This window comes from Ceratotherium simum, chromosome 29 (genome assembly GCF_057802395.1).
Source record: "Ceratotherium simum simum isolate JZ-2026a chromosome 29, ASM5780239v1, whole genome shotgun sequence".
NCBI classification, from domain to species: domain Eukaryota; kingdom Metazoa; phylum Chordata; class Mammalia; order Perissodactyla; family Rhinocerotidae; genus Ceratotherium; species Ceratotherium simum.
In genome coordinates, this window is record NC_141928.1 from 5,135,493 (window position 1) to 5,159,613 (window position 24,121).

General features: G+C 40.5%; 1 protein-coding gene across 1 annotated transcript in view; it reads left to right on the plus strand.

The window, feature by feature from the left end:
* The window catches only part of SETX (senataxin), an 81,013-nt gene extending 59,088 nt beyond the window's left edge, over positions 1–21,925 (plus strand). Inside the window, 11 exon segments of the mRNA XM_087418879.1 lie at positions 158–273; positions 2,558–2,629; positions 5,486–5,635; positions 6,601–6,708; positions 8,748–8,935; positions 9,523–9,615; positions 11,258–11,422; positions 13,489–13,587; positions 14,688–14,775; positions 18,631–19,325; positions 19,327–21,925. Of these exon segments, the coding sequence (XP_087275005.1) occupies positions 158–273; positions 2,558–2,629; positions 5,486–5,635; positions 6,601–6,708; positions 8,748–8,935; positions 9,523–9,615; positions 11,258–11,422; positions 13,489–13,587; positions 14,688–14,775; positions 18,631–19,325; positions 19,327–19,366 (1,814 nt within the window). The 3' untranslated portion in view covers positions 19,367–21,925.
* Positions 21,926–24,121: the final 2,196 nt, after the last annotated feature.

Below are 24,121 nucleotides of genomic sequence, written 5' to 3' on the forward strand. Positions count from 1 at the left end.
TTTTCTATTTCCTTTTGTGTGGTAGAAGATGGCTTGGGCGTTAAAGGTAATTTGGAGACCCTAGAATAGTCCAGCTTTGAGAACTAGTTTTTCTTCTCATTGTATATGTATATGTGTGTGTTTGTTAGAATTAACGTATAATTTTTTTTTTCCTTAGAAAAAGAATTACCTTCTCATGTTCAAGACATGCATAAAATAAAGGAACTTCTAGATCATAGACTAGATGAACTTTCTCGCCAGCGTGCTTTATGCCGAGGTGGAAGGGAAATACAGGTATCTAAACATGTCTTGATTAATGTTTTTTAATAACTCTGTTGATGATTAAAAATAAAAGTCAGTTATGTTAGCAAAAATGGGTTTATTTGGGAACAGCAAAGAATTGCAATTTGGGACATGCAGTCTGTGGCGGACCACAGGCATGTCTAGAGGACAGAAGGAGAGGAGAGTTCTTTTGCAGAGAAGAAGCAAGTGTTGAGAAGGGTGGTTATAAATAGAGTTCATTGGAGGAAACTGAGAGTTCAAAGTGTAATGGCTTTTCATTGGCTGAGTTGTGACAGTCTCTCATTGGCTAAGCTGTTGCCAGGCAAGGAGAAAATCTTCCTTCCTCCTGCTGGGACAGCAAAGCAGGCTTCTTCCTGTTGGGTCTGCAGTTGACATTATGTGATAGGGCGTGAGAGCTCCCCCTCTGACCTCCTGACTCCATTTTAAATGAGGTTTCTGTTTACAGTCTTGCACTGCATAACGACGTTTCAGTGATGGACTGCATATATGACAGTGGTCCCATAGGATTGGTATCATATAGCCTAGGTGTGTGGTAGGCTATATCATCTAGGTTTATGCAAGTATGATATTTGCAGGACAAAATCACCTAATGATGCATTTCTCAGAATGTATCCCTATTGTTAAGTGATGTGTGACTGTTTTTTCACAACACATAGATACACAAACTAGTTCTTGAGTATTTGATGCCATTGTTTCATTGTGGAATGGGATAATTTGTGTATAAAAATGTATACAAAAATGATATGCCTTTCATCAGGGGTTAACAAACCTTTTTTGAAAAGGACAACACAGTAAATATTTTAGACTTTGCAGGCTATATGGTCTCTATTGAAACTACTCAACTCTACTGTTGTAGTATGAGAGCAGCAATAGATAAAAGGATATGGCTGTGTTCCTGTAAAACTTTATTTATAAAAACAGATGGTGAGTTGAGCTTGGCCCACAGGCTATAGTTTGCTATTGCCTGCCTTATATTAAAGCTATACTGGATTCACTAGGTGTCTTTTGGTTGCAAGTTAAAAAAACTCAATTCAAGTTAAGTTAGACAAAAAGGGAATTCACTGTCTTATATATCTGGGAAATCTGAGAATGGGTTAACTTCAGCACAGCTGGATTTGGAGGCTCAAATGATGTCATTTCTTCACTCCTTGTTTTGTTTTTCTGTGTGTTAGCCGTTTCTTCTCCGTGAGAAGACAAGTGCCAGCATCTCTGAGCTCCTCACCATCTCAGCTTAGAAAACTCATAGAGAGAGAAAGTCTCTCTCCCAGTATTCGTGCTTCAATTCCAAGCAAGGCCTCTGATTAGTCCTTGGGTGTGCACGCAGATCTGATCCCTGTCGTTAAGCAAATGGGTGCCATGATTTACCAGGCCTGTATTATATGCCCATCACTGTGGATAGAGGAATGATTGGGATGTAATTGATAACCTCATTTGAACCCCTAGAAATTAGTGGAGGAATGAAGCCCCAAAGGTTGGAATGCTAAACGGACAGAAATGGCATACATATCATACAATGGACATAACTGAATCTTACACAGTGTTAAGAATTTATCAAATTAATACTTACTAAATGGAGTGCGGGGTGCCAGATGGTGGGGTGCTGGATAGTGAACTACCATTGAAAAACAGATGACAAGAGAAATTGAAATAGAGAAGTTTATTACTCACAGGTCCTGGAGGCGGTACACAGCACACCACAAGGGGCCACACGGGGAGGTCAAGGCAGAGTGCAGACAGAGAGGCAGGACCTGGGGCACCTGCCTTTGTTAGGTCATTGGGTGGAGTGCTTTGGGATTCTCAGGCTTGGGCTGGATTGGTCAATTCAAACCAAAGGAGCAGGGTTTTGTAAGCCCCACGGGGGTCTTATTGAAGGGGCGCATAAGGGGAAGGCGCTGGAGGCAGGGGTGACTGGATCACAAGGGCTGCTGGAGAAGTCGTCTCCAGAACTTACATTTGTTTGTGACTCTGCTGGCTGCTGTCCAGGGCACGCGCTTGTATGAACGGGCTGGTGTCAATTTAAAGTCTCCGCAGGCCACTTGGCCAAACAAAATGGATGCCGAGGCAGCAATACCATGGAATAGCTTAGCTAAACTCTTTAACACGCAGCATACAGAAAGTGTGTCAGGACTTTACTGGTAAAGGGAAAACAAACTGGATGAATAAGTTTTTCATTGGTAAAGTATAGGCTCATCCTTTTGAAATGTGAGCCAGTCCATTGGAAAGCATTTTAAAATGCTCAGTTTAATTTTAATAATGGCATTCTAATTTTTTCCAGAGGAAAGAATTAGATGAACAAATTGCCAAAGTTTCAAAAGAAAGGCAGGAACTTGCTTCTAAAATTAAAGAGGTAAGTAGTTCACCTATAGCATTTTTGTAGCTTTTCTTTTTTTCTTAAATTAAGAAATAGGTCAGGCAACGTATGCGCTTTTCTCAATTACATTTTTAAAATCTTTTATTATGAAAAGTTTAAAACATATATAACAGTGGAGAAAATGGTATAATTACATGTACATTTATCGTAGTCCCCCCCTTATCTGAGGGGGATACGTTTCAAGACCCTCAGTGGATGCCTGAAACCACGGATAGTACTGAACTCTATATATACTATGTTTTTTCCTATACAGACATATACATCTATGATAAAGTTTAATGTATAAATTAGGCAGAGGAAGAGATTAACAACAATAACCAATAGTGAAATAGAACAATTATAACAATATAATAAAAGTTACAGTAGAGCTTAGCAACCTCAACATATGATTTTTTTCCTTTTCTCATTATGTCGAGAACTTTCACCTTTTCACTTAAAAGGAGGCACTTTATGGCTTCTCTTTGGCATATCCGAATTGCCAGCATCACTACTCTTGTAGTTTAGGGTCATTATTAAGTAAACTAGGAGTTCCTTGAATACAAGCACCGTGATACTGCGACAGTCGATCTGATAACTGAGACGGCTAAGTGACTAATGGGCCGGTGTCGCCTCCAGTGTGGATCCGCTGGACAAAGGGATGATTCATGTACTAGGAGGGATGGAGAAGGAAAGTGCGAGATTTCATCATGCTGCTGAGAACAGTGTACAATTTAAAACTTATGAATTTTTGATTTCTGGAATTTTCCATTTAATGTTTTTGGACCACGGTTGACTGCGGGTAACTGAAACTACAGAAAGCAAAACCTCGGATAAGGAGGGACTACTGTTCATTTCTTTTCTTTAGCCTAATGATGAATTCTTATCACCACCTGGGATTTCTAAGAAAGAGGTGATTGTAAAAAATCTTTTTGCTTTTCTAAGTTTGGGTAAGTATTAAAACTCTCTTGTTAGGTGCTCTACTTCTCCCCCCACCCTGCAAAATCAGTTATGATCATTATTATCAGATGAATAGTTAATGAAAATAGGTTTGTGTTTTCTCTATTAAAAGAAAGAAAAAAATCGTGTCTGAATTCAAGTAGGCAGTGGCTGGGATTTGGCATAAGAAAGTACAAGCGCCTTTTTTTCAATTTTTGGCTGAAAGCATAAACTCTTTATACTTGTTTTTGATCATAAGAATTCTTCTATAACGTGTAACTTTTTCCCAGGTATTCTTTGGATATAAAAATGTCAGTAAGATTAAGATTGATCGAAGCTAGGGTGAGCGGGATATAGATCCTCACCACCAGAATGCAGCCCTTATAAAACCAATTGGTGGTCAGGGAGAGAGGGTAATATCAACCAGTAATGTTACCAGTATGTTTGAGCTGAGATTTTTCCCTTGAATGTATTATTAATGTTCTCCCCGTGGCTAAATAAATACAGTTGAATTTAATTAATGCATATTTCCATTAGCAGTTTATTTAAATTAAAAATTATGTGGAAAGTTTTTTATATTAAAATTTTAAACTGAGACGAAAATAATTAATCTTCCCAAATTTAAGGATGAAGTCCGTGTTTACTGCTCTTGTGGTTTTTGCTGCTCATCACGTTGTTCTCTGGGCCATTGAATTAATTGTAGTTGGCACTTTTAGTCACTAGATGGCTGAGAAGAGAGGTATGTGACAGTGCTTTAACATGAGCACTGGAGGGCCACAGTTGCCACCCTCTCCTGAAGCTTATAATACGTGCCTTGGAGTCCATGGTTGAATATATCATTTGTGCAGAGATGAATCATTACTACTTTTCAGAAGCAGAAATAGGCTAATTGAATCTCTGATAAGAATATTAGTTTATTAGGGCCGTCCCTGGTGGCCTAGTGGTTAAGTTTGACGCACTCTGCTTTGGCGGCTCGGGTTTGGTTCCTGGGCATGGGTCTACAGCTCTCAGTGGCCATGCTGTGGCGATGGCCCACATACAGAATAGAGGAAGATTAGCAACAGATGTTAGCTCAGGGTGAATCTTCCTCAGCAAAACAAACAAACAAACAAAATATTAGTTCATTAATTTGAACACTAAATTGTATATGTCATGAGGTGTCATTCACACTTTCTGGCTGTGTCACAGTATATTGTATTGTAGAAGTAGACCAAAGTTGTTTTTATTACTGTGGAAGTAGAATGCTATCAGTTTCACAGGCATTTTGTTGGTACTAGCCTTTGTAAAAGAAAGAACAACATTATATACCTAAAAACTAACATAAAAATCTATGTTCAAGGGGCAGTCCCATGGCCTAGTGGTTAAGTGCGGCACGCTCCGCTTTGGCGGCCCACGTTGAGATCCCAGGCGTGGGCCTACACCACTCATCAGCCATGCTGTGGCGGTGACCCACATACAAAGTAGAGTAAGATTGGCACAGATGTTAGCTCAGGGCCAGTCTTCCTCACCAAAAAAAATGTATGTTCAAGCTTAGTTCTGACTCCGGTTTTACTCCAATAATTGCTTTATAACTCATTAGAATTATTTAATCTCTGCCTATTCTGATACCCGCCCACATATGTCTGGCCGTAATAAGTGTAACTACTTTGACCAAATCAGTCCCTGAATAAGTTTTTCTTAATGTGTTAAATCATGTTCTAAGCTTAGACTGCACTACAAAGCACAGTGTTCTTCCTGGTGGTTTCTGATTATCTTGAATGTTTCTGCTGTTTTCTAGATTTGAGGTTCCCCCTAACGTTTACTAAATATTATTCTGTCACATAATAAATGGTGGGTGTTTTATGATAAAAGTAGGCCTATAATAATCAAGAATTTATATACAACTTAATATCGATTAACCTTTATTTGTTCCCTTAGGTTCAAGGACGCCCACAAAAGACACAGAATATCATCATCCTAGAGTCCCATGTCATCTGCTGCACATTGAGCACAAGTGGTGGTTTACTGCTTGAGTCTGCTTTTCGTGGGCAAGGGGGTGTTCCCTTTAGTTGTGTCATTGTCGATGAGGTAGGTAAGCAGTTGTCCATACAGCTTTGACTAGTGCTGTGAGGAGTAAGTCTTAGATGAATAGTGGCTGCTGAAATGTTGACAAAATGGTCTTTTTGCATCTGATTTTTACCTGTCATTACATGGTGATCTTTTATATTGAAATATGCTACCATCACGGTTAAAATTGCTTTTCCACTATTGGGATTATAGTCTTAAGGGTGCCTAATGGTTACAGCAAAATCCCTCCCAAGGATTATCTAGCTCCTGCTTGGAGTATCTGTGGTTACCTTTTGAAGCATTTTTAATATAACTTTGGACAGCTCTGAGCCACAACATTTTCAGCTAACATCTTTTATTCCTAGTTCATTCATTGAGCAAACATTTATTGGATACCTACTGTTTGCCTGAATGTAGAGCCAGGAGACAAAAGAGATGGAAAATGGTATACAGAGAATTGACCCAGGAGATCCAAGGTCTGGTATTCACCAAAATGAAAGAATAGAGAAAGTGGAAGTGGTGAAATAATTGAAGAAAATGTCGTTGAATTGAAGAGAAACTTGAGTCTTGCAATTGAAGAGGCCTACTCAGGAGCAAGAGAGAAAGCGAGGCGGGAGCATGGGACACACAGACATGTAGTTCCCTCAGGCACGTGCTCAGCAGGAGCAAAGAGCACAGACCTGGGACATTACATGGCCGCCTAGCTTGTGGCTGGTTCCCAAGTCGTTAGTGGCACCTGCCTGGTGGCTGACTTCAAAATACGTGTGATTTTTTTTTTTTAATGAGTGTTAGAGTGTTTATTTTTGTTGTTGTTTGTTTTGTTTTCTAACCAAAAAAAATCCTTACTTTTGATATTTGGTGCAGGAGAGAGTGTAGTACTTTCCTGAATGGGTAGAACTTTTCTGAATTAGATGAATTGTACATGGATAAATAAATATCAAAGACAGTTAAAAGAGTATTTCTCCATTCTGTACTTTCTTACCAAGGCTGGACAGTCTTGTGAAGTCGAAACTCTGACTCCACTTATCCATCGTTGTAACAAGCTTATCCTCGTAGGAGATCCTAAACAGCTCCCTCCCACAGTCATTTCTATGGTAAGTGTTTTCATATTCATATTGCTTTGAAGTGAAAGGGGCTTTTTGGTTCTTTTATTTTGGGAAGTGGAGGTCTTTCTTGGATCATCATCTTGTATTTGCAGGGAAAAGTAGGGAATGGGTGAGAAAAGAGAACCACTGTTTGAGTCTTAATAGTAAAAGTCTGTGAAGATGTCGCTTTGTCCGTAATTACGCTTATGTATATGTGTGACAGGAGCCGTATTAAGTGTCGGAGACCAGAAAACTAGAAAGATCGTGTTACACGTGTGTTGGACTTGGCCTTTGGGAAAGGCAGTGTGCTTTTTAAGGACTGTATCTAATTTATTTTTATAACATAAACACAAAAACAATAATAAAAACTTGAAAAGCAAGGAAAAGAATCCCAGCCTTCTGATTTATATTTAAATATGTGAAAATTGGAGGAAAACATTATAAAGAGAAATTATTTTTATAGTACATTTCCAGTTTTAGAATTCTGTATCCTATAGTGCAAGAAAATGTCTGTGGCCCTGACATCCTCTGAAAGTGAAGGTGACAGGACAAGAAGAGATTGTCAGCTCTGCTAGTAGGAAGATCAGCACCTAGATTGTGGTCCACTCCACTTGATTGTTTTTAATCTCACTCAAGATGGCTCCTAGAAATGCACACCAGACTCAGGATGCAGTAGGTGTTTGGGGTAGTCTGAATAGGTTAGACCATATTTGAGGAAATCTAATAAAATTTGAATATTTTACTAATACGTAGATTATTTGTACAAATGTAGAGTAGTGGCTGCATAATGAATCCCAGAGAACAGGTCATTTTCAAAGCGTGTTTTCAGTTATGGAATGCATGTTGTTGTCTTCGTTGTTTTTGACTTTGGAGGTATTCAGAACGGTAGTGCAGTTCTTTGACGTCTGAGCACACGTGTGTGATGAAGGTAGGGTGTGGCCTAGAAGCACACCTGTCTCTAAAGCACACCTCTCTCTGATTAAAAACCCGTGTGGTAAGGAAAAGCTGCTGCAGGTGACCTTTAACTTCTGTCTTCTAAGGGCCTCAGCATATAGTGAAAAAGGATTGTTGACAGGCCTGAACTTTACTGCCTACTTTAGTGATTGATTAAAAACAGCAAAAATGAGAAAAATCCATAAGGGCTTTTTTTTTTTTTCAATGAGGAAAATTGGCCCTAAACTAACATCTGTTGCCAATCTTCCTCTTCTTGCTGAGGAAGATTGGCCATGAGCTAACATCTGTGCCAGTCTTCCTCTGTTTTGTATATGGGATGCCGCCACAGCATGGCTTGATGAACTGTACGTAGGTCCACGCCCGGGATCCAAACCTGCGAACCTCAGCCCGCCAAAGTGGAGCACACGAACTTAACCACTATGCCACCGGGCCAGCCCCCCATTACGGCTTTTTAAATTATTATTGCAAAAATAATACAGGCTTATTGAGGAAAATTCAGAAAATAATTACAAAGATTGCAGGTTATAACCCATTATTAGGTTTATGAAATCAACGTACTAAGTCAGTTGTCTGTCTCCTCCACTAGAATATAAGTTCTGTGAGACTTGATCTTATTAACCTTAGCAGTGTCTGGGGTCTGCTCAGTAGATATGGGATGGATGGATGAGGAAATTGGTCTTTAAAAGGCTTGTTTACAATGATATTCAATATTTCTATTTGTGAGAGCATGCCTCAGAAATAATTGTTAAAATCTGTTATTACATTTCTTTGCTTCTTTTATCTTTGATTCTTTCAGGTAACCTCTTGTTAGCATCAAAATGGCTTCAGTTGTGGTCATTCACAAGCTCACAGCACTTTCATAAGCAGTATGTGGGTTTTCTAAATAAAGAGAAAATACCTCAACTTTTGTAGTCAAGCTACATGGCTTTCCAAGGGCCAGAGTCAGAAACATGTTCTTTCTCTAAATCTTTGGTTATTGGTAATGGCACCTAAACCTTGCCATGTACAGATTAGAGCTCAGTAATTGTTTTTATAATAATGGGAAAAGTACAAATGAATTCTTGGAGATTACTACTGTATTTTCCCCCTTCCAGAAGGCACAGGATTATGGCTATGACCAATCCATGATGGCCCGCTTCTGCAAACTGCTGGAAGAGAATGTGGAACACAACGTGATCAGCAGACTGCCGATTTTGCAGCTTACCATTCAGTACAGGATGCATCCAGACATATGTCTCTTCCCTTCTAATTATGTTTATAACAGAAGCTTGAGAACAAATAGGTGGGTTCCATTCATTGCTTGGTATTTTACTTGTAGGTTTAGCTGCTTAGGAAGAATAGCTGTTTTACCATGTTCTTAAGTCTTGTCATAAAAAGCATAAATCAAAGGTTTAATAGTGTTTTCTAATTATAAAAGTGATGTTGAGTGCAGCAAATGCAGATAAAAAAAGAAGGGGGAAGAAAACCACCCATATTTATATCTCCCAGAAATAATCACTGGTAACATTTTGGTATATTTACTTCCAGTTCTTGTACTATGCGTATCTGTTTTTACTTTTTCTCTTTTTAAATCTTTGGGGGAAAAAAAATCACACCATACTCTAGATAGTATTCCATGGCTTGCTTTTTTCACTTACTGTATATTATGAGTAATTGTTATATTTTAATTACATAGATGATTCTCCCTAGCACTAGAATAGAAATAAAATTCTTTTTGTACTTTTCGCTAAAACAAATTTAAATAAAAGAAGGTCCTTCTTGTCCCCTTATTTTCCCCAGCTCCCTCCCCCCACAAAAAAATATGGTAATAATAATTTAAAAAATATTTTCTTATAAGTTGACTCCTGAATGGTGGCTGCTTTTTTGTAGACTGACGGAGACTAGTCGGTGTTCATCTGACTGGCCATTTCAACCCTATCTTGTGTTTGATGTCGCAGACGGTTCAGAAAGACGAGATAATGAGTACGTTCTCTTCTTCAATCCCCAGTGACAGTCCCAGAACTGTTACATTGTTGTTGTTCATGTTTATATTCAAAACATTTTCCGTGTGCCTTTCTCAGCCTAGTGCCAGGTTACAATCATTTTCATTTAGCGGGATTAATAGCTTCTCCTTTTTTATCATAAATTACTGATACCTTTCTCTATGTATTTCAGCCTTTTAATTCTTCTTAACTATATAATAGAGATCATATTACCTAACATGTGCTAAACACTTGAGTAGATACGTGCTGAGATCACAGCTGTGAGTAAAACAGACACGGCCCCAGTGCAAGGCTATTGTGGTCTGATAAGCGAGACAGACATTAACCAGGTCATCACCAAGGTAATTAATTACTCCAGTTGGGTTAAGTATTGTGACGAATACGTATGGGTTCAGTTGAATTAAGGTGTGAGACAGAGGATGGACGGTACTTATATATTGGATTGTGAATAAGGAAACGTGTTGAGGTGATTTGTGAATGACAACAGAAAAGGGGCGGTTGCTAATTAGGAAACACTTCAGAGGAGCCAGAGCTTCTTGTGAGAGATTAGAGAAATAATAGTCCGGAGGCTGCATTTGTTAGTGCAGGTACAAATGCCACCTCTTCATCATGAAGTGTGAGGAAATATAAATTCCACCTTTGTGTCTTGAGAGAGCTTCAGAGCAGGTGGTGTCCCTAGCAAGAATCAGATATTCGTTAATGGAAGTGAAGGAGGGGAACATTCAATGAAGAAGTTAGAAATAGAGAAGCAGTGACCAAGGATGTGCAATGGAGCAGAGGGTTGAGAATTGAGCCCCATAAGTGTTATGGGGATGGAAGGTCACAAGAGGAGTGTTGACCTGAGAGGTGACCAAGGAAAATGAAGATTTCAGGGATGGAAGAGAGAGCTAGCTGACTGGGTTGTCTACATAGGAAGTCTTGAAGTTAGGATAGTGGGTATTTAAGGCTCTTAAGGTGAGACAGATAAGGTGGCTGGAAATAAAGGTGCAGGTACAGTGTATCCCCCAGGGTTCATGCATGTTGCATGTGGTATGGTAATGAGGGAACACGTGTAGTTTGGGAGATGAATTAGGAGTGCAGGATGAGGCCATTGAGGAGGACATTGAGGACACGAGCCTGCTGCAGGACCCCATGGTGTTCGTTTCTGGGGGCCACATCACATTCAGTCTGTGTGGATGGCATCCCCTCAGTTGTGTGGTGCATGGTCTGTACAGCCAGTGGTGGGGAATTAAGGAAGATAATACATTTAAAGCACTTTTCTCAGTGTTTGGAAGATAGTAAATCCATAATGTTAGCTAGTTATTATTCATATCTTCACTATATAAATACTTTTGTTCTTACTGTTGCTCTCCTTGTTTTAACAGATGAAGAAATTGGTACCTAAACTTTGGTTGACTCCAAACTCTTTTCTCTCTTACGACTTTATGTTTCACTTGACAGCTATATTTACTCATAGTATATGATATTAGTGGTCATTATAACAGCCTCTTTGAGTCTCTGCTGACTGAATAAAGGTGAAACCTAGCTGCCTGCCCTTTACTGTAATGGAACTTAAGTTAGCAATTGGACTGCTATTAGTTTTGATGTGTTGGTGGTTGTTTTTTTTTTTTCATCTTATTTAGCTCATATGTAAATGTTCAAGAAATAAAACTGGTAATGGAAATAATTAAACTTATTAAAGACAAAAGAAGAGATGTTACTTTCCGAAACATTGGCATAATAACCCATTACAAAGCTCAGAAGACGATGATTCAGAAAGATTTGGACAAAGAGTTTGACAGAAAAGGGTGAGGCATCTATATTTTTACAGATATTTCCAGTTTTTCTGTTGAATTAAGAAGAAAGAGGGGGCAGTAGGAAAGAAGAAAAGGAAACTTAACTCTAGGGAGTGGTCTTAGACCGTGGTGGTTTAGCACAAGGAGACTGACACTTTGGCTTCTATAGACTTGTGCTGGATAGGGAATGGTTACACTTGCCGCGTCTGTGGACAGAGTATCTCCTGCCAGTTGGAATGTCGTCACCGTTAGACTTGACAATGGAATTGACTGAGAGACTCTCCAGGCCTTTCCCTTTAGTCCGTGATTTGTTAATCTGAATTCTAGTTCTAGCAAGACTCACGAAGTCACATTTTCACTTGAAATAAATTATTTAACCATTTTAATGCACTTACGTATAAGATGAAGATGACGTTTTTGTCTCCTTTTTACCTCAGTGGTGAAATTAAAGATTAAATATTGGAAATTCAGGGCCTGCCCCGTGGCTTAGCAGTTCAGTGCACGCGCTCAGCTCCTGGTGGCCCGGGTGCGGATCCCAGGAGCACACCAACACACCGCTTCTCCGCCCATGCTGAGGTCACGTCCTACATACAGCAACTAGAAGGATGTACAACTGTGACATACAACTATCTACTGGGGCTTTGGGGAAAAAAAAAAAGGAGGATTGGCAATAGATGTTAGCTCAGAGCCGGTCTTCTTCAGCAAAAAGGGGAGGATTATTGGCATGGATGTTAGCTCAGGGCTGATCTTCCTCACGAAAGAAAAAAAAAATTGGAAATTCATGAACTCAAAAGTTTCTTAACCTAGAAACGCACAAACTACCAAAATTGACTCTAGAAAAAATAGAAAATGTGAACAGTCCTGTAAAAAGTAAAGAGATGGAATTAATAACTCATTCAAAAAATAGAAGAGGAGGGAAGACTTTCTAACTTGTTTAATGAGGCCAGTGTTACCCTGATACCAAAGCCGTGGAAAGACATCACAAGAAAACTACAGACCAATATCCCTTATGAATATAGATGCCAAAATCCTCAACAAAATAATGGTATATATCTGATAAGGGTCTTGTATCCAGAATATATAAAGAACTCATACAACTCAATAATAAAAAGATAATTTAATTTTTTAAATAGACAAGAGATTTGAGTAGCATTTCTCGAAGATAAGTAAGTGGCCAAAAAGCACATGAAAAGATGTTCCACGTCATTTGTCACTAGGGAAATGCAAATCAAAACCACAATGAAATACCATTTCACACCCACCAAGATGGCTATAATAAAATACCAGACAACAATAAGTTTTGGCAAGGATGTGGCGGGGAATCCTTATGCATTGCTGGTGAGAATGTAAAATGGTAAATCACAGTTGGAAAACAGCTTGGCAGTTCCTCAAAAAGTTAAACGTAAAATTACCATAGGATCCAGCAATTCCACTTCTAGGTGTAGACCTGAAAAAATTGAAAAAATGCTCACACACGAAAGTTTGAACATGGATATTCATAGCAACGTTATTCATAATAGTCAACAAGTGGAAACAACCCAGTGTCCATCATTTGTAAATGGATGAATAAATTGTGGTATATCTGTATAATCAGATATTCAGTCATAGAAGGAATCAAGTATTCAGTCAAAAGGAATGCAGTACTGCTACATGCTACAACATGGATGAACCTTAAAAACGTTATGCTAAGTGAAAGAAGCCAAACACAAAAGGCCACGTATTTTATGATTCTGTTTATATGAAATTTCCAGTATGGAAAAATCCACAGAGACAGAAAGTAGATTAGTGGTTGCCAGGGCCTGTGGAGAGGGGGAAATTGAGACTGACGGCTCTAGGCACAAGATTTCTCTTTTGGGTGATGGAAATGTTCTGAAATTAGATAGTGGTGATGGTTGTACAACATAGTGAATGTTCTAAAAACCATTGAATGGTATACTTTAAAATGGTGACTTTTATATGATCTTAATTATATTTCAATTAAAAAAATACCATGAAAAGTGTTTTTGAAGAATACTACTGTATAAATATGTCTATTTAATAATTACCTTTCCTAGTAAACATGTTTCTCTTGTAAATAGGCCAGCAGAAGTAGATACTGTGGATGCATTCCAGGGTCGTCAGAAAGACTGTGTTATTGTTACATGTGTCAGAGCAAATGCCATGCAAGGCTCAATCGGGTGAGTAACTGTCGTTGATGTTTTTACTTGTTTATAATCCAGAGTTAGATCTGTTTTTTGATCACTGTTAGAGAATACCATCATTTGCTTTATTTTCTTTTATAAAAACTTGTGTAATATCCTGAAGGTTTCTTTTTTAAGTTGTGAAGTTGATCCATTGTTAGGTCTGCTTCTCTTGGTACCTTGTATATTAACCCACATCACAGAGTGAATCTGTTTATTTAATAAGAGTGAAATAAATGACTGGATCAAGTGTATTTTGCGGGGGCCTGTTCCTCTCCCTTGGTATGTGCCGTAAGGTGGTTTTTCCTCTTCTCTCTGTGTTTTCCTGCTTTGGTTAAGTTTGTTAACATTAACTACTGTCAGTTTACTTAGCGAAGATGCTAAGGACACAGTAATGGGTGATAGAAAACTCCCGTGAGTCTCAGGGTCCCGAGACTCTTACGTAATTATTTTTTCCTTCTCACGAGAAGCAGACGGAATTTACAGATTTAAATATTGTTTAATTGTTCTTAAAAGAAATAATAATTTATCTCTGCCCCTATCTAGAGATAGTCTGCATATATAAATGGAGGCCAGTTATCTCAGGACCATTTTGTGAATCGTCCATTCTTTTCCAACTGTTTTGAAATTTCATCTTATGATATACAAATTCTATTATTTCTGAGCTCTTTTCAGATCTCTTGATACATTTGTCTGATGTTTGTGTATTTCTGCACTAGTTCCACAATATTTTAATCTCAAATATATTTACATTTAAGATTAATTGATCTAGTATCATATTTTTAGGATGTTTTTAAGGCTTAAAAATCATACCATTACAATTTCCAGAGTCTCATCCAAGTTGAGATAGGAAATTGACAGATACGTCACTTTGAAGGAAAGCAGGGGGCATTTTGTTTGTTAACTATTTTTGATGGGAATTGCCTCTCTGCCAGGCACCCTGTGTTGGGGAAAAGAATGAGAAAGCACTGTGACTGGAAAGAAGTAGAAGGAGCCTGAGACAAGCTGTCTGAAGTATTGCCTGTGTCTCACCTACTCTGTGTGGCACGGCATTCTGTAGAAAGAAGTAACTCTTTTTTTTTTTTTTAATTGTTTAGATTTCTGGCAAGTTTGCAGAGATTGAATGTCACCATTACACGAGCCAAGTACAGCCTCTTCATCCTCGGACATTTGAGGACCCTGATGGTAGGTACATTCTTAGGGACCAGAGAACTCAACAGTTTGCCCGTTGTTAATTTGTGTTGAAGTTTTGTTTTTATTTTCCATCAAAATGGAAATGATTTCAGGGTTACAGAATAATGAGCATCTTCCCCCTGGTTGTTACATCCTCCAGCAACTTCTTCCTGGAAGCTTTTATACATGTAAACCACTCACCTTTTCTCAGTCCAAGGCCCAGATATCAACAGTATACTCTCAAAGTGACCTTTTTAAAAAAAAGCGTATCTACATCGTAGGATGTTAAGAAGATATATAAATCCATGCATGTAAAGTGCTGGAAGAGTGGTTGGCGCTTATTCAGCTCTTAGTAAATGTGGCTGTGACTAGCCCAACTTAATGCCAGAGAGAGGGAGTTTACAACAGTATGCTGGGATCTTCTTTTCTTTTTTGGCACTTGGAGCAGTCCTCGCTCTGTTTCACCTGGGAGCTGAGGGGCATTAGAGCTCCTGTGTCAGCACAGATGCTGCTCTAGACGAGGTGGCAAGTTTACATCTTAGTAGAGGAATAGTACAACTGAATTCGGTGATAGCACAGCTAGATAAAGCATATATTTGCTGCTTGTCTCATTAGGATTAATAATAACTGTCAGTTTTTCTGATTTCTCCTTTTTTTTTTTGTTTGAGGAAGATCAGCCCTGAGCTAACATCCATGCTAATCCTTCTCTTTCTGCTGAGGAAGACCAGCCCTGAGCTAACATCTATTGCCAATCCTCCTCCTTTTTTTCCCTTTTTCTCCCCAAAGCCCAAGTAGATAGTTGTATGTCATAGTTGCACATCCTTCTAGTTGCTGTATGTGGGACACCGCCTCAGCATGGCCCGACAAGCAGTGCGTCGGTGCGCGCCCAGGATCCGAACTCAGGCTGCCAGTAGCGGAGCGCGTGCACTTAACTGCTGAGCCACAGGGCTGGCCCCCTAATTCTCCATTTAACAAATGCACTGGTTATCTTAGGAGAAGAACCGACTCAGTAGCTATCTCCTCTGTTTTGGTTGATAGCACCAGAGGGCATTCGAAGACAGTCTTTCTCATTCAACTCTTACCACTTCTGTTGTTTGTGTGCCCCTTTAAAAGGATTTTTAAAAGCTGTGTACTCTCTAAGTCAATATTGAAAAATTTTTATATAAGTTTAAGTATTGCTAAAGATTTTATTTCTAATGTGTTATAAATATTGACATTTTAAAATAAAGCTGTTAAAGATAAATCTGTTACATCACTCTTCAAAGTATCCAATGAAATAGAGAGCAGTGTTAGTCTTTCTGCTCTTTGAGATTGAATTTCCAGTCAGACTTGTTTAGGATACAATTCAGTGACATAATATATTTTTATAATTAAAAGCCTTTCTGTTCATCTCACTATTATGCTCCTTTGCCACAAAAATTTATGTATAAATTGAAAGTTTAAAAACTGGTTTTTCATAACTATTTGGGGAAACTGTGAAGGGCGCACAAAACCTCTCTGTACTTTTTTTGTGACTTCTTGTGTTTCTATAGTTACCTCAAAATAAAATGTTTTTTAAAAAATTATTTTTCCTGTGACCATAAGGATCTGAGTGCTAAAAAATGATTTCTTGTCAATTGAATAACCTATTACAATTATTATTTTTACACAGTTGAATTTTGATAATGGTTAAATCTGAAAAGTAAAATGTTATTAGAGCTGTGTCTCTAGTGACACCATGATTAAAGGAGCCTTCTTGGTCACCCCTGTTTTTATTGCCCCCTTTATTTGGTAGCCAGGAGTTGTTATGCGCCCTGACAGTGCACCCTGTGGTCAGATTTGGGATGGATGAGTCACTGTGATTGTGAAGGATGGAGTGGAGGGGCAGGAGAGCCCCTAAACATAGGAAGCTGGGGTTTAGAAATCGATTCCCATAAAACATTCTCACATCCCCCTTAGAAAATCTTTGTGAGCCCCAGGGTCACACTTACACAGATTTGAAGGCCACTGATCTCTAGCTGTGGTGCAGACATTATCTTCACTCTGGGAAGCCAGTGCTACAGAAAGAATAGAATAGAAAAACTCGCAGCTTACCGTTTGGGCTTTCCGACATACTTTTGTTGTCCTTGGGGCCTTTTTTTTTTTCCCACCCTTGTAACAATGAAATCAGTGATTAAGTCACTTGGTTTCCTCTAGACACCAAGACTAATAGCCCCTTCTCAAAACTGTTTCTCTGATCTTAGGATTGGATTAAACGCCAAGTTTTTAGGTGCAGTAGACTTGGCAGAAATAGCAGCAAGGCCATCTGCTTCACATCTGTGCTTCAGCCACAGGGTCAGACTCTCTCGAGCTCTCCTGAGTGAGAGCGAGATCCGAGCCCCAGAGCCGGCTGCTGCTCTCGTGGGCCTGTCTGGTATATGCCAGTCACTCGGCGTGTGTTTTACTTACGACTTCCTCTAAGACATGCAGGAATCCTGTGAAGTCAGCATTGTACCATAGTCTGTCAACTCCAGGAAGCCATTAATTATAATATACATTATTAATCTTTATGTGCTACTATTAAACTGTCACAGCACTTTATTTTCACTTAGAATTTTTGTTTGATATTTATTGAGAGAACTCTCTTACACAGATTTTTAGTATGTCACTCTTGTTCATACATAAAAGAGAAAATACAAACAAACTGAATAGGTTAAGATATTCCTAAATATTCCACTTTCAGAATCTAACACTACTTAATCATTTACCAATTCATAGTCATGTGTGTCCCTGTTCATGCACGTACCGTTCCCCTGTGTAATCAGAAGGGTTGATGACTCACCGTTTCCTAGGAGCATCCACCATGGTGTCTTGGGTTTTCTTCCAACCCCTAATCTCCATTCCCTGAATTTTAATGCTGGTACTTTGTTGTCTTTATTAGAAGATGTCCGTGGATAGGTGTTCAGGCAAGAGCTGGGACTCATTCCTTCTTTAAATGGTTTATTGACTAAAAGTCAAGAGATTGTAGTTGCCTAGCCATGAATTCCTCCAGGATTAAGTACATGGAAACTGCTACCTCACCAAGAGTCACCCCAAATTCAGAAATGGTTAAAATGTGAAAACAATGTGCATTTTAGAATCAATTAAATAAAATATTATTCCTCTTTTACAGATGAGGAAACAGGCTCAGAGAGGTCAAGTGACTTTACCAAGGTCACACAGGGCGTAAATACTATATGTGCAGCCTCACTGCTACCTTCACCCACCTTTGTGAATAGTACAGGAGCCCACATGAGGGTAGCTATCCTTTTTCTTCTCTTTCCTTCAAGCTTTGTCTTTTTTTTCTCCCTCATGTTCTTTCTTTCTTTTTTTCCTGTGAGGAAGATTGGCTCTGAGCTAACATCTGTGCCCATCTTCCTCTATTTTGTGTATGGGACGGCACTACAGCATGGCTTGACAAGCGATGTGTAGGTCCACACCTGAGATCTGAACCTGCTAACCCCAGGCCGTCAAAGCAGAGTGTGCGAACTTGAACCACTACACCACCAGGCTGGCCCCTATTTCATTTTAATTAATTGAAATTTAAGTAGCTACGTGAGGTTACTGGCAGCTGGTGCAGATCTGCGTGACAGCTGACGATCCTGTAGCCGGAGTGCCAGAGGCAAAAATGGTGGAAGTGCTTTCTTACACATGGCAACCAGTGCTCTTTTCTAGTAACATGGTGTTATTATTCTGTATTCCAGCTTATTTTTCCTTTCAGCTTTGTCTAACGAGTAATGGATTCTTGAGAATCTCTTCATGAAAGTATACTTATTATTTGTTCAGAAATAAAAGCTGGAACCTCATGCTTCCCAAGCATATGGGTATGTCTTTGGGGTGTAATTGTTTCTCCCTTCTCCTTTTTTCAAGGAAAATCAGCATTGGAATCAGCTGATTCAGGATGCTCAGAAGCGTGGTGCAATTATTAAGACCTGCGACAAAAACTATAAACATGATGCACAGAAGATTCTGAAACTGAAGCCTGTACTACAGAGAAGTCTGACTCACCCTCCGACCACAGCCCCAGAGGTGTCCAGACTCCAGGGCGGCTTGCCCAGCAACAAGCTCGACAGTGAATTTGCCAAGACATCTTTTGCTTCTTCACTGTACCACACACCCTCTGACTCAAAGGAAGCTACTGTTACTGCAAAGGACTCTGAAAGGCCTCCTGGGCAGGACTGGCTTCGGGACCCACGGCTGCTTAGGAGGATGGGCATGATCCCTGAAGCCAAAGGGAAGTGCCTGATGGATCCACAGCCCCTGAGCCCCCAGCATCCTGGAGCAACACCTCCCTTGGGAGAGCCAGGCTTCCCTGTAAGTCACCAGGATCTGGGTAGCGTTGTGCAGCAGTCGACCACCAAAGGAGCCACTCCCAGCAACCACAGACCTCACGTGCCGTGTGAACCTCCAGCTGCTAGTGCTGATGCTTCCACAAGAAAAAGAAAATGTGACCAGGAAGAGGGGCTCAGCCACAGAAGAGAGACCAGGGCTTTCAGTGAAGGGAACCAGGAGAGGCATAGCTCTGTGAGCCATCATACAAAGAGGAACTCTGCCTGGGACAAGGATAAAGGAGGACAGTAGTTCAAAGAAAAGAAAGGTTTTATAGTAAAGCCACATGACCTAGACTGTCAGCCGCAAGCATTATTGCAAACTTAAGATGACCAAGTATTCAGATATGATTATTTTTTCCTTTCAAGAAGTTTGTGTGCTGTTGGAAAACATGGAAAATGTATCCTAACACCTGAACCTCTTGGTCATCTTTAGTACTTTTTGTTGGTTGCAGAGGCTTTCAGAGGGCATTTGTGTATCAGTAATAATGTCCTTGAAGTCAGAGACTTGAAGTGTTGACCTCTGGTTCCTCTATAGGAAAGGTCAGACTGAAGTGAATGTTGTAAAAGTTGAAATGTATATTTGTATAGCAAATAACAAAATCCTTTTAAAATTTAATCTAGTAGATGCTTTTCTTTCCCCTGCTTAAAATGTTAATCATTTTCAACAGAAGAAACTTTGTATTTAAAAAAAAAAACGGCAGGAGTACAGATCCTTTCAACCATTGTTATGGCAAGACAGACCTCTCTAACAGCCCAGGTGTTTTGGAATAAGCTGAGTTAGTGCTAGTGGGTCAGATGTCTCTAGTTCTATTCAAAAAAACAACTGGAATCTCCTGGGGGAAACTTTGGGAAGCAGAGTTATGTTAGGTAAAGTTCTGCTGATGTACATTTTTACATGAGGCACCTTGGCACAGGATATTCAATTTCTGTGACAAATTCATCTACCTATTTTAGTAAGCACATAGTTCTCTAGGTAGAGTTCTCATTCTTCTTGAAATAGAAGCATATGAAATGAAAGAATAATTCTTGAAATATCACTCAAATGCCCCTAGCATATTGTGAGCATCCTGTAACTGGTGGTTTACAAATCAGTGGTTGCCAAGTGCTAGGAGAGTGCTGGGTGGCTAAGAACCACCTTGCGTTGCTTGTGAAAGCTTGCAGATTACCAGGAGAAGCCAGCTAATTCGTTTTAGGTAGAGCCGGGAGAGCTGTATGTTAAACATCTTTCCAAGGGATTCTGGTCACCAGGCAGCTTAGGAACCATGAGGGCAGGCCAGATAGACTATTTTAAGCAGGAAAGAAACACCCTTTTAGGAGAGAAGAGTAGAAGAGGAGTGTAAATACTTAGAACTCAGAACCAGGAAGAGAGTTGACAGATTTCCTATGATCTTTGGAAACTATCTTAACTGATGAAAATACACGGCTGTTTAGAATTGTTGTAGAATATTTGGTTAGAGCGGGTTGTGTTTTTGTGAAAGGAAAGTAGCCATGGTGAGTGGAGATTTCAGAGACTTGGACAAGGGAGGGGCTGCCTAATTGCAAAGTCCAATTTTTTAAACATGTTCACAAAGTGAAGTGTCACAGACATGAGAGTGTGTGTTAGCGGTTGACAGTTAGAACTAGTGGTTCGTAGTGGATGCTGTGCGGCCCATTAGCTAATTTGGGGTGGGAAAACAAACCCCTGAAGATTAATGTACACCAGTTGAAATTTTCTTCGTTGTCTGCTTTTTAAGCAAAAAGGACTTTGTGTTAGAAATTCTACTGAAGCAGGTTATCAAAAGCTTAAAAAAAAAAGTTTGGTTGCCAGAAGTTGAGACATTCTACTTCTTCATTACCCAGGTCCCTCCCACTGGTGTGCAGACATCTGCTGTTGTCGCGCGAACACTCCTGTCACTCGGGGAGCGCGCGCTCTGTCCCCACAGTCGGCCCTTGCTCCCTGAGTGTGGGTGGAGAGAGTTTGTCCTTGGCCGTGCAGGGTGGGGTGAGCCCCACTCTGTCTGGGTCAGGGGCTCTCTAAGCTTCCTGCATGTGCCTTGGGCAAGAAATCTCATTGTTACTTGAAGTTTATTTTCCTACTATCAGGGTAGAATGCTCAGTTTAGCAGATACTTGTAGTGTGACGACTTAGAGAGTCTGAACTCTGTAAGCTTATAAAGGAGGCATGACAAATCCAGCTGGAGTCAGGAACCGCTCCCACTCTGCTCAGGCCACACTGGAGTGCAGAAATAAGTGTCCCCAGGTACACACTGTGCTGCCACCCCCAGAGGGTGTTATTTCCAGTGACATTTGACACTTGTTCTCACACGTCCTGTTCACCACCTTGGTCACCACACATCTCCTCTGATTATGCAAGACTTAGTAGGAGACCTGCATAGTCTCTTCTCAGGAGCAAACCTGTATCCTGCCAGCCTCTCCCCTAAATTACAGTCAGACCTGACGTTGCATTTGAAAGTGTTTGTTGTTCCAGTTGGTAGAAGTATTTGCATAAAGCATTTCATATGTATAGTGGGCATTTCTTGATGTGGCTGGCACAGCAGTGTTGTGGGTGGTAGTGAATCTTACTGCAAGGTGGGAAATACGGCTGTTGGCTCCATCCTTGCCGTGGCATTATAAGCAAGTGCCCTGTCTTTCAATATTAGTTTTTTCAACATAAATATATTCTACTTAAAAACTTGTTTTGCTTCTTTATATATATATAATTTGCCTTGCGTTTGTTGTGCACGGTTTATTTAGTTACGTTTTCATGTATTATCAGGAGCACATTTGATAAGTACATGTGAATAGCCTCCTGTAAATGAATTTTATAAAAATTTACTAAACTATTTTCTAAAATTAGTTGTGCAGATTGATAATTTTTTGTTGTAGCTTTGACTCTATGCTCTGAATTCATAGCTGGGATTTGGTGAACAATAGCCCTCTTGTCTTTGTTAAAACCTACTTTTAAGAGAAAATGGCAGAATTAAAAGTGGAAACAAGACAACTGACATGGGTTAGGAGTTATATGTTATTGAATTAAGGTACAAGGTACCTCCCAGATAATCCGTTTAGTCTGCAGTTTGTTTTGTGCTGAAGTTATTTGTAGGGATTTGTTTTATGCAGGTTTATCTCCCCGCCCCCAGCCACAGCTCTCCTTGCTGCCTAGCTCCTTTGGGAATCTCATCTATAAGGTAATGAGGTGCATCGTGACCAACCGTGGTGTTCAGTTAGATATTGAAGTTTGGTCCAACAGAAATGCATGCTCACCATTAGGCTGAGATTGGGAATGGGGCGAGAGAGGAGGGACAAATGAACAGTGACCCATGAAAGGCGCTCCCAGAGGCACCGCTAGAGGGGCAGGGTATAGGTGTCCAAGGCCGGGGTGATTGCTGGTTACAGAAGTGGAGCGCATGTGATAGAAGCAGTAACTTCAGGGAGTGTAGTGGTACTTGCCCTCAGCCTCTGTGTCTCACTGTGCCCAGGGCATGTGCACAGCCTCACTGGGCCGCTTGCTCATTTCAGATGCGTGCACACATTACCCAGGAGGGTAAAATGACGTGTTTGGGAGTTACAGAGCATAGTAAATTTGCCAAATGACCTGATGAGAGGTGAGTGCTCTGCGATGGCCATTGCATTTGTGGAATTCGTTACTGCAGTAGCTGTAGCCATGATTTTAAATCACTCCCGACCAACTCACACACGCGATCACCACCACCTCTTGGGTTTCACCATTCATTGAGGAATAAATAATTCAGGGTGGAAACTAAAATTTAGCTTCAGCTTAAATAGAATTTATAGTGTTGTGCAGCATCATAAAGGCAGTTTCTGTACACAAGGGATCTCTCCATAACTCTTAAAGTCACCCTGTCTTACTGTACAGAAGGCATTTGCCAAGTCAAATGGCATAAACGGTCCCCATAGATAGACAGTGTTTGGAGCCACTGGAGGCGGTCTGTTGTGTGCCGGTGTTCCTTACAGCTCAAGCTCACTGTTCTGGGAGACACAGCTGCAGATAGAATTGTTAGTCGTCATTTTCAGCCTAGGGGACGCACTTTGGACTCACCTGGGAAGCTTTTGAAAAATTCCCTCTCTTGGCCTCCACCCTAGAATTTCTGATTTAATGCCTTTTAAAGCACTTGCTGCCTTTTTTTTTTTTTTTTTTTTTTAACTCTCATACTTCAACAAATTCACTCCAGGTGATTCTATTAAGCAGCCAACCTTGAGGCCTGGCTCCTACAGGGTCAGGAGGAACTAGGATCAGCCCTGGGGCCCACTGAGGGTCTGCCTTCCTCAGTGCGTGGTCTCTCTCGGGTGCCCTGGACGGGGCAGGCCCACCCTGAAAAGTCATCTTGGCGTCTTTGCTTTTGTTCAGGAGATTCCCAGGGGCAGCACAGCAGGGCCAGAGGGAGAGCTGAAAACAGCTTGGGTGACTCCTGATGCCATCAGAAGGGGAGGAAGTAGAAGGCTCCCTGCAGAGTCGAGGAAGATCCAGAGTGAATCAGTGCAGCCAATGAGATCTCAGAAAGGTGACGGGTCCCGTGTGCTCTGGCCCCCAGCAAAGAGACACCCGAGTAGCTGCAGCGGTGCTGGGCTCTGAGTTGAATCAAAAGAATACTTGGTACGAGTCTGCTAGACGTCCACACTCCACGTACGTCATCTCTGAGTTCTCCCGCCAAGCCCACGATGGACTGTCATCGTCGTCGCTGGATAGAGATTTTTATACCACCGGGTCATATCGGTGAAATGACCTGCCTGGGGTGATAGAGGGAAGAACTAGCAAAGCTGCAGTTCTCGTGACCCCAGAGCCCTTGCTCATAACCGCTACAATAGGTACGAGCGAGATTGAAGGCCGAGCTGGCCACGCAGCGAAAGAAACGGTCCTGGGGAGGGAGTTGGCGTTGACTGGAAAGGAGGCAGGAGATCTGCCTTTGCTCTGCCATTGCCATTGGCCATGGACAGTTCACAGCCTCCATGGGCTTCACTTTCTTTACCGGGAAATGATAGTTGGGGTTTGAGTTCTCTTCTCATTCTTGTCACTAATCAATTCTAAAATCC